The sequence below is a fragment of the Coregonus lavaretus genome (assembly GCF_964263955.1).
Source record: "Coregonus lavaretus genome assembly, contig: HAP1_SCAFFOLD_6441, whole genome shotgun sequence".
In the NCBI taxonomy this organism is placed as follows: domain Eukaryota; kingdom Metazoa; phylum Chordata; class Actinopteri; order Salmoniformes; family Salmonidae; genus Coregonus; species Coregonus lavaretus.
In genome coordinates this window covers 5001-16615 of record NW_028156574.1, presented here as the reverse complement: position 1 = coordinate 16615, position 11615 = coordinate 5001, and the positions used below count along the sequence as shown (strand labels likewise).

The window sequence follows — 11615 nt, the reverse complement described above, 5'->3', positions numbered from 1 at the left end:
TAAGCGTTTCACTGTTAGTCTACACCTGTTGTTTACCAAGCATGTACCGAATGTATTTCATTTAAAGGTTCAATAAAAAAAATATGTTTTGACACATAAACAGGCTCTCCATCTCTCTCTCTCTCTCTCTCTCTCTCTCTATCTCTCTCCCTCTCTCTCTCTCTCTCTCTCCTCTCTCTCTCTCTCTCTCTCTCTCTCTTTCTCTCTCTCCATCTCTCTCTCTCTCACTCTCTCTCATCTCCTCTCTCTCTCTCTCTCTCTCACACTCTCTCTCTCCATCTCGCTCTCTCTCTCTCCATCTCTCTCTCTCTTACTTCCTCTCTCTCTCCATCTCTCTCTCTCTCTCTCTCTCTCCATCTCTCTCTCTCTCACTCTCCATCTCTCTCTCTCACTCTCCATCTCTCTCTCTCTCCATCTCTCACTCTCTCTCTCTCCATCTCTCTCTCTCCATCTCTCTCTCTCACTCTCTCTCTCTCTCCATCTTTCTCTCTCCCTCTCCATCTCTCTCTCCATCTCTCTCTCTCCATCTCTCTCTCCATCTCTCTCCATCTCTCTCTCTCTCTCTCTCTCTCTCTCTCTCTCTCTCTCTCTCTCTCTCTCTCTCTCTCTCTCTCTCTGTCTCTCCATCTCTCTCTCCCTCGCTCTCTCTCTCTCTCTCTCTCCATCTCTCACCCCTCCCCACCAGGTCCGATGCAGGAGACAGTGTTTGACTTCTGGAGGATGGTGTGGCAGGAGAACACTGCTGCTATTGTCATGGTCACCAACCTGGTGGAAGTAGGCAGGGTGAGTACACTACTGACTGTCTTTAAAGTACAGCCTATTCCATTACTTAGTGCTACGTCAGTAGGGACTGTGCCTAATGTGTGAATCTCAAATGACACACAATTCCTTCATAGTACATGTCTATGTGGCTCTGACCAACAGTAGGGCACTATGTGAGGAGTAGGGTTCTATTTGAGACAAGGCCTATATGTTTCAGGCTCTACTGTACCGTACAGCTCTACTGTACCATAGGGCCGTTTGGTAAGTTGCTGCTGTACTTAGTGAGCTGTATCCCTGCCAGTTAGCTGCTCTCTATCTCCCTCTTTCTCTCTCTCCCCTCTCTTTCCATCTCTACACTCTCTATCTTTCTCTGCCTCTCCCCCCACCCTATCCTCTCCCCTTTCTCCCTTCCCCCTCCCCCTCTCTCTCTCCAGATCATTGTGAGGAAACTGATTGATGGTGTTCATTATGGTGGAGGAGTTGAGGCGAGTGACTGATTGACTGGCTGACTACTGTTACTGTTGACTGCATCTGTAGCAGGAGAGTAAAGATACTAGACGGATACCAGGCAGACAGACAGACAGACAGACAGAACAAGCAAACAGACAGACAGACAGACAGAACAAGCAAGCAGACAGGCAGACAGACACACAGAACAAGCAAGCAGACAGGCAGACAGACAGACAGAACAAGCAAGCAGACAGACAGGCAGACAGACAGACAGACAGACAGACAGACAGACAGACAGACAGAACAGGAAGACAGACAGAACACAGACATACAGACAGAACTGGCAGACAGACAGAACAGACAGACAGGACACAGACAGACAGACAGACAGACAGAACTGGAAGGCAGGCAGACAGACAGACAGAACAAGCAGACAGACAGACAGGCAGACAGACAGACAAGCAGACAGACAGACAGACATGCAGGCAGACAGAACACAGACAGAACACAGACAGACAGACAGAACTGGCAGACAGACAGAACACAGACAGACATACAGACAGAACTGGCAGGCAGGCAGACAGACAGACAGAACAAACAGACAGACAGACAGACAGACAGACAGACAGACAGACAGACAGACAGACAAGCAGACAGACAGACATGCAGGCAGACAGAACAGGCAGACAGACAGACAGGCAGACAGACAGAACACAGACAGACAGAACTGGCAGACAGACAGAACAGACAGACAGACAGAACACAGACAGACAGACAGACAGACTGAGTGATGTTCATCAGAGTAGAAACTGTCTCTCCTGGCTGTCCTTACAGTAGATAGGAGTGGTGTAACTGTCCTTACAGTAGATAGGAGTGGTGTAACTTGTTATTGAGTGGCTCTTTTGTGGAGACTTTAGAGTTCTTGGGTACACAGAATAAATAGAGAATATGGATCTCATTTACTATCTCAAGTACACACACACACACACACACACACACACACACACACACACACACACACACACACACACACACAGAATGGCGCGGGGATGGCTGCCGTTTATAACTTATTGTGTACATAATGTTGATGCTACTGTCTCTTATGACCGAAAAGAGCTTCTGGATATCAGAACAGCGATTACTCACCTCGAACTGGACGACAATGTTTTCTTTAATGAGTCGGATGCGAAGGATTTAATGTTGCTCCCAGACAAGGCCCAAATCCCCGTCATTCGCATGAGAAAATAAGGAAATACAGGGGGGCGGAGATTAGGCTGCCTTGTGAGAATTCTTCTGCGAGTGTGTCTATTTGTCAATAACAGCTGGTGCGCGATGTCTAATATTAAGGAAGTCTCAAGGTATTGCTCGCCTGAGGTAGAGTATCTCATGATAAGCTATAGACCACACTATTTACCAAGAGACTTTTAATCTATATTCTTCATAGCCGTCTATTTACCCCCACAAACCGATGCTGGCACTAAGACCCCACTCAATGAACTGTATACGGCCATAAGCAAACAAGAAAATGCTCATCCAGAAGCGGCGCTCCTAGTGGCCGGGGACTTTTAATACAGGCAAACTCATTTCTACCAGCATGTCACGTGCAACCAGAGGAAAAAAACTCTAGACCAACTTTACTCCACACACAGAGACGCGTACAAAGCTCTCCCTCGCCCTCCATTTGGCAATTCTGACCATAATTATATCCTCCTGATTCCTGCTTACAAGCAAAAACTAAAGCAGGAAGCACCAGTGACTCGGTCAATAAAGAAGTGGTCAGATGACACGGATGCTACGCTACAGGACTGTTTCTCTAGCACAGACTGGAATATGTTCTGGGATTCATCCAATGGCATTGAGGAGTATACCACCTCAGTCACCAGATTCATCAATAAGTGCATCGACGACGTCGTCCCCACAGTGACCGTACGTACATATCCCAACCAGAAGCCATGGATTACAGGCAACATCCGCACTGAGCTAAAGGCTAGAGCTGCCGCTTTCAAGGAGCGTGACACTAATCCGGACGCTTATAAGAAATCCCGCTATGCCCTCCGACGAACCATCAAACAGGCAAAGCGTCAATAAAGGACTAAGATTGAATCCTACTACACCGGCTCTGACTCTCGTCGGATGTGGCAGGGCTTGCAAACTATTACGGACTACAAAGGGAAATCCAGCCGTGAGCTGCCCAGTGACGCGAGACTACCAGACGGGCTAAATACCTTTTATGCTCGCTTCGAGGCAAGCAACACTGAAGCATGCATGAGAGCACCAGCTGTCCGGACGACTGTGTGATCACGCTCTCCGTAGCCGATGTGAGTAGGACCTTTAAACAGGTCAACATTCACAAGGCCGCTGGGCCAGACGGATTACCAGGACGTGTACTCAGAGCATGCGCGGACCAACTGGCAAGTGTCTTCAATAACCTACATGTTTCAAGCAGACCACCATAGTCCCTGTGCACAAGAAAGCGAAGGTAAATGACTACCACCCCGTAGCACTCACGTCGGTAGCCATGAAGTGCTTTGAAAGGCTGGTCATGGCTCACATCAATACCGTCATTCCGGAAACCCTAGACTTCGCATACCACCCCAACAGATCCACAGATGACACAATCTCAATCGCACTCCACACTGCCCTTTCACACCTGGACAAAAATAACACCTATGTGAGAATGCTGTAAATTGACTACAGCTCAGCGTTCAACACCATAGTGCCCACAAAGCTCATCACTAAGCTAAGGACCCTGGGACTAAACACCTCCCTCTGCAACTGGATCCTGGACTTCCTGACGGGCCGCCCCCAGGTGGTAAGGGTAGGCAACAACACATCTGCCACGCTGATCCTCAACACTGGGGCCCCTCAGGGGTGCGTGCTTAGTCCCCTCCTGTACTCCCTGTTCACTCATGACTGCATGGCCAGGCACGACTCCAACACCATCATTAAGTTTGCCTACAACACAACGGTGGTAGGCCTGATCACTGACAACGATGAGACAGCCTATAGGGAGGAGGTCAGAGACCTGGCAGTGTGGTGCCAGGACAACAACCTCTCCCTCAACGTCAGCACGCCCCCATTCACATCGACGGGGCTGTAGTGGAGCGAGTCGAGAGTTTCAAGTTCCTTGGTGTCCACATCACCAACAAACTATCATGGTCCAAACACACCAAGACAGTTGTGAAGAGGGCACGACAAAGCCAATTCCCACCCAGGATACTGAAAAGATTTGGCATGGGTCCCCAGATTCTCAAAAAGTTCTCCAGCTGCACCATCGAGAGCATCCTGACTGGTTGCATCAAGTGTCATATTATGTCTATGTACAGTGTTAGAGTTCCTGAGTGGCGCAGTGGTCTAAGGCACTGCATCGCAGTGCTAACTGTGCCACTAGAGATCCTGGTTTGAATCCAGGCTCTGTCGCAGCCGGCCGCGACCGGGAGACTCATGGGCGGCGCACAATTGGCCCAGCGTCGTCCAGGGTAGGGGAGGGAATGGCCGGCAGGGATGTAGCTCAGTTGATAGAGCATGGCGTTTGCAACGCCAGAGTTGTGGGTTCGATTCCCACGGGGGGCCAGTATAAAAAATAAATAATGTATTCACTAACTGTAAGTCGCTCTGGATAAGAGCGTCTGCTAAAATGTAAAATGTGTTGTAATGATGTGCAAATGGGAAAGTAAATAAACATCCTCCTCTTCTCTCATTCCTCTCCCCTTCTCCTCTTTCCTCACTCCTCTTCTCCTCCCCTCTCCTCCCCACATCTTCTCCACACCTGTTTAGCTGTAGTTCTATCCTCAGAGGCCTCTGATAGGCCGTCTGTTATATGATCCTTGTCCAATGGCGTTGCAGCACAGTTGGTCACGGCGCCGGTGGGGACATGAAATCACCCCAACCCATCTGCTCTGTTACTGCCGCCGTGTGTGTGTGTGTGTGTGTGTGTGTGTGTGTGTGTGTGTGTGTGTGTGTGTGTGTGTGTGTGTGTGTGTGTGTGTGTGTGTGTGTGTGTGCATGTGTGCTCTGAACACCACCGCAATACTGATGAACCCCCCCCCCCCCCCCCACACACACACACACACAGAGATGCCCTACTCTCCCTTGATTAGACTGGGGGAGCTTCAGCATACACAGACTTTGATGTATGAGAGGGTTGGTTAGTGATGTGACCCGTCATGATGTATGAGAGGGTTGGTTAGTGATGTGACCCGTCATGATGTATGAGAGGGTTGGTTAGTGATGTGACCCGTCATGATGTATGAGAGGGTTGGTTAGTGATGTGACCCGTCATGATGTATGAGAGGGTTGGTTAGTGATGTGACCCGTCATGATGTATGAGAGGGTTGGTTAGTGATGTGACCCGTCATGATGTATGAGAGAGGGTTGGTTAGTGATGTGACCCGTCATGATGTATGAGAGGGTTGGTTAGTGATGTGACCCGTCATGATGTATGAGAGGGTTGGTTAGTGATGTGACCCGTCATGATGTATGAGAGGGTTGGTTAGTGATGTGACCCGTCATGATGTATGAGAGGGTTGGTTAGGATGTGACCCGTCATGATGTATGAGAGGGTTGGTTAGTGATGTGACCCGTCATGATGTATGAGAGGGTTGGTTAGTGATGTGACCCGTCATGATGTATGAGAGGGTTGGTTAGTGATGTGACCCGTCATGATGTATGAGAAGTTTGGTTAGTGATGTGACCCGTCGTGATGTATGAGAGGGTTGGTTAGTGATGTGACCCGTCGTGATGTATGAGAGGGTTGGTTAGTGATGTGACCCGTCGTGATGTATGAGAGGGTTGGTTAGTGATGTGACCCGTCATGATGTATGAGAGGGTTGGTTAGTGATGTGACCCGTCATGATGTATGAGAGGGTTGGTTAGTGATGTGACCCGTTGTGATGTATGAGAGGGTTGGTTAGTGACGTGACCCGTCGTGATGTATGAGAGGGTTGGTTAGTGACGTGACCCGTCGTGATGTATGAGAGTGTTGGTTAGTGACGTGACCCGTCGTGATGTATCAGAGGGTTGGTTAGTGATGTGACCGGTCATGATGTATGAGAGGGTTGGTTAGTGATGTGACCGGTCATGATGTATGAGAGGGTTGGTTAGTGATGTGACCCGTCATGATGTATGAGAGGGTTGGTTAGTGATGTGACCCGTCATGATGTATGAGAGGGTTGGTTAGTGACGTGACCCGTCGTGATGTATGAGAGGGTTGGTTAGTGATGTGACCCGTCGTGATGTATCAGAGGGTTGGTTAGTGATGTGACCGGTCATGATGTATGAGAGGGTTGGTTAGTGATGTGACCCGTCATGATGTATGAGAGGGTTGGTTAGTGATGTGACCCGTCATGATGTATGAGAGGGTTGGTTAGTGATGTGACCCGTCGTGATGTATCAGAGGGTTGGTTAGTGATGTGACCGGTCATGATGTATGAGAGGGTTGGTTAGTGATGTGACCCGTCATGATGTATGAGAGGGTTGGTCAGTGATGTGACCCGTCATGATGTATGAGAGGGTTGGTTAGTGATGTGACCCGTCATGATGTATGAGAGGGTTAGTTAGTGATGTGACCCGTCATGATGTATGAGAGGGTTGGTTAGTGATGTGACCCGTCATGATGTATGAGAGGGTTGGTTAGTGATGTGACCCGTCATGATGTATGAGAGGGTTGGTTAGTGATGTGACCCGTCATGATGTATGAGAGGGTTGGTTAGTGATGTGACCCGTCATGATGTGGGGGAGGGTTGGTTAGTGATGTGACCCGTCATGATGTATGAGAGGGTTGGTTAGTGATGTGACCCGTCATGATGTATGAGAGGGTTGGTTAGTGATGTGACTCGTCATGATGTATGAGAGGGTTGGTTAGTGATGTGACCCGTCGTGATGTATGAGAGGGTTGGTTAGTGATGTGACCCGTCATGATGTATGAGAGGGTTGGTTAGTGATGTGACCCGTCATGATGTGGGGGAGAGGGTGTGTGTGTTTGTAGCTTTCTGTCTGCTTGTCTCTTGTCTGTCCGTCCGTTCCGTCCGTTCATCTTTATGTCTGTCTGTGTATGATTGGGTATGTACGATATATGACGTGCATACGTGCGAGTGTGTGTAAATCTGCACATATGTAGGAAGTATTTTTCGCCCAAAGGCTGTCCCCAGGGTGGGAAATTAACTTTTTGGTCCATTAGCCGCAGCCCAATTTTTACCAGCCACTCCCAAACATGTATCAGACACTGTTTTTTCACATTTTAAATCACAGAAGACCCATGCACATGTTTTGTCATGTTAAAACAACATTTATTGAATGGTTTTGAAATTGATTGCATTGAAAAAAATGTTATATCTATCAGCATTTGGTTGGTGGCTGGTGTTAATTTCCTGGCTGTCCCCAAACCCATCACTGGGGGGTCGACTCATTTAAAGTGATCCAATAACGTAATGGGTTTTGGTTGAATTAATTCCCACTGGAGAGAGACAGCAGTGATCTCCAATCTAGGACTGTCATCAGGGATTTACTACAGGGACTGTCAGAGAGACAAGAGACAAACCCCAACTTCTCTCTCCATATCTCTTTCTCTCTCTCTCTCTCTCTCTCTCTCTCTCTCTCTCTATCTCTCTCCATCTTTCTCTCTCGCTCTCTGTTTCTGTCTCTCTCTCTCTCTCTCTCTCTCTCTCTACTCTCTCTACCTCTCTATATCTCTCTCTGTTTCTCTCTCTCTCTCTCTCTCTCTCTCTCTCTCTCTCTCTCTCTCTACTCTCTCTACCTCTCTATATCTCTATCTCTCTCTCCATGTCTCTCTCTCTCTCTGTTTCTCTCTCTCTCTCTCTCTCTCTCTCTCTCTCTCTCTCTCTCTCTCTCTCTCTACTCTCTCTCTCTCTCTCTCTCTCTCTCTCTCCCTGTCTCTCTCTCTCTCTCTGTCTCTCTCTCTCTCTCTCTCTCCCTGTCTCTCTCTCTCTCTCTGTCTCTCTCTCTCTCTCTCTCTCTCTCTCTGTCTCTCTCTCTCTCTCTCTCTCTCTCTCTACTCTCTCTCTCTACTCTCTCTACCTCTATATATCTCTATCTCTCTCTCCATGTCTCTCTCTCTCTGTTTCTGTCTCTCCCCTTCTCCCTGTCTCTCTCAGTATGTCTCTCTCCATCTTTCTCTCGCTCTACCTCTCTCTCTTTCTCTTCACTCTCTTTCTCTCTGTCTGTATAACTCTCTCTTTCTTTCTCTTTCTGTGTTACTCGATACTCCATTTAAGCTCTAATGACTGCATACACTTCAGAATGAGGAAATTTAATCTGGTTTGCTGCGTTTTGCTGTGTGTGTGTGTGTGTGTGTGTGTGTGTGTGTGTGTGTGTGTGTGTGTGTGTGTGTGTGTGTGTGTGTGTCTGTATCGCATTTATTCCTCATAAAAAATTACCATTCTAAAATAAAACCTCCAAGGTTTGGTTTCATCCTCGATTTCCCCCTTTCTGCTCATCTAACAATGTGAAGAGTGTAATGGAACGGCAGGTAATGTTGCACTCTGATGATACCGAGGGTGTGTGTGTCTACCTTAAACATTATTAGATTTCCTTATTATTGCCATTATCTTTGGTGTTCATTTACAGAAGTTTTCATTTCTTTATGTCATTATGAGACATAAAGGTGGATCATATAATTAACATTTTAGTCATTTAGCAGACGCTCTTATCCAGAGCAATTAGGGTTAAGTGCCTTGCTCAAGGGCACGTCGACAGATTTTTCACCTAGTCGGCTCGGGGATTAGAACCAGCAACCTTTCGGTTACTGGCACAACGCTCTTAACCACCAAGCTACCTGCCGCCCCTATAATCACAAATGGGATTGAAAATACTTGACAAATACTATATATATGTATATATATATATACACTACTGTTCAAAAGTTTGGGGTCACTTAGAAATGTCCTTGTTTTCGAAAGAAAAGCAATCAAATTGATCAGAAATACAGTGTAGACATTGTTAATGTTGTAAATGGCTATTGTAGCTGGAAACGGCTGATTTTTTATGGAATATCTACATAGGCGTACAGAGGCCCATTATCAGCAACCATCAGTCCTCTGTTCCAATGGCACGTTGTGTTTGCTAATCCAAGTTTATCATTTTAAAAGGCTAATTGATCATTAGAAAACCCTTTTGCAATTATGTTGTGCTGATTAAAGAAGCAATAAAACTGGCCTTCTTGAGACTAGTTGAGTATCTGGAGCATCAGCAATTGTGGGTTCGATTACAGGCTCGAAATGGCCAGAAACAAATAACTTTCTTCTAAAACTCGTCAGTCTATTCTTGTTCTGAGAAATGAAGGCTATTCTATGTGAGAAATTGCCAAGAAACTGAAGATCTCGTACAACGCTGTGTACTACTCCCTTCGCAGAACAGCGCAAATTGGCTCTAACCAGAATAGAAAGAGGAGTGGGAGGCCCCGGTACATTTATATACACTACATGACCATAAGTATGTGGACACCTGCTCGTCGAACATCTCATTCTTAAATCATGGGCATTAATATGGAATTGGTCCCCCCTTTGCTGCTATAACAGCCTCCACTCTTCTGTGAAGGCTTTCCACTAGATGTTGGAACATTGCTGCGGGGACTTGCTTCCATTCAGCCACAAGAGCATTAGTGAGGTGGGGCACTGATATTGGGCGATTAGGCCTGGCTCGCAGTCAGCGTTCCAATTCATCCCAAAGGTGTTCGATGGGGTTGAGGTCAGGGCTCTGTGCAGGCCAGTCAAGTTCTTCCAAACTGATCTCAACAAACCATTTCTGTATTGGCCTCGCTTTGTGCACAGGGGCATTGTCATGCTGAAACAGGAAAGGGCCTTCACCAAACTGTTGCCTCAAAGTTGGAAGAACATAATCGTCTAGAATGTCATTGTATGCTGTAGCGTTAAGATTTCCCTTCACTGGAACTAAGGGGCCTAAACCAAACCATGAAAAACAGCCCCAGACCATTATTCCTCCTCCAAATCAAATGTATTGGTTGCATACACATATTTAGCAGATGCTATTGCAGGTGTAGCGAAATGCTTGTGTTCCTAGCTCCAACAGTGCAGTAGTATCTAACAATTCACAACAATACACACAGATCTAAAAGTAAAAGAATGGAATGAAGAAATATCTAAATATTAGGATGTCGGAGTCCGGAGTATAAATAAATATATATGATGGGATGTATAGACATTATAGACAGTATGTGGATAGAATATTTAGTATATCTGTAGAATACGTAGGATAGAGTACTATATATAGAGAAATAGCTGAAAAGGATGGACTTGACGAGAATACAGAATATTCATATGAAATGAGTAAAACAGTATGTAAACATTATTAAAGTGACTAGTGTTCCATTATTAAGGTGACCAGTGATTCCATGTCTATGTATATAGGGCAGCAGCCTCTAAGGTGCAGGGTTGAGTAACCGGGTGGTAGCCGGCTAGTGACAGTGACTAAGTTCATGGCAAGGTACTGGGTGAAGGCCTTTTTCACCACACTGTGGTGGGTGGGTGGACCATTTCAGATTGTCAGTGATGTGTGTACGCCAAAGAACTTGAAGCTTTTCACCTTCTCCACTGCGGTCCAGTCGCTGTGGATAGGGGCGTGCTCCCTCTCCAGACGTCCATGATCAGCTCCTTCGTTTTGTTGACGTTGAGGGAGAGGTTATTTTCCTGGCACCACTCCGCCAGGGCCCTCACCTCCTCTCTGTAGGCTGTCTCGTCTTTGTTGGTAATCAGGCCTACTACTGTTGTGTCTTCTGCAAACTTGATTATTGAGTTGGAGGCATGCGTGACCACGCAGTCATGGGTGAACAGGGAGTACAGAAGGGGGCTGAGCACGCACCCTTGTGGGGCCCCTTTTGTTGAGGATCAGTGTAGTGGAGGTGTTGTTTCCTACCTTCACCATCTGGGGGCGGCCCGTCAGGAAGTCCAGGACCCAGTTGCACAGGGCGGGGTTCAGACCCAGGGCCCCGAGCATAATGATGAGCTTGGAGAGTACTATGGGGTTGAAGGCTGAGCTGATGTCAATGAACAGCTTCCATGTCTGTCAGGCCATCTTACTAGAGGCTAGAGCTCCACCAAACTTTACAGTTGGCAATATGCATTGGGGCAGGTAGCTTTCTCCTGGCATCCGCCAAACCCAGATTCTTCCGTCAGACTGGCAGTTGGTGAAGCATGATTCATCACTCCAGAGAACGCGTTTCCACTTCTCCAGAGTCCCAATGCCGGCGATCTTTACACCGACGCTTGGCATTGCGCATGGGGATCTTAGGCTTGTGTGCGGCCGCTCGGCCCTGGAAACCAATTTCATGAAGCTCCAGACGAACAGTTATTGTGCTGACGTTGCTTCCAGAGGCAGTTTGGAACTCGGTAGTGAGTGTTGCAACTGAGGACAAAAGATGATTTTTACGC

At 47.2% G+C, this 11615-nt stretch overlaps 1 protein-coding gene across 1 annotated transcript in view; it reads left to right on the top strand.

The window, feature by feature from the left end:
* Window positions 1–690: 690 nt before the first annotated feature.
* Window positions 691–11615, top strand: part of LOC311126187 (receptor-type tyrosine-protein phosphatase mu-like) — a gene marked incomplete at both ends in the record, with an annotated part of 15266 nt that continues 4341 nt past the window's right edge. Inside the window, one exon of the mRNA XM_084200204.1 lies at window positions 691–783. Within this exon, the coding sequence (XP_084056330.1) occupies window positions 691–783 (93 nt within the window). The remainder of the gene's footprint in view (window positions 784–11615) is intronic.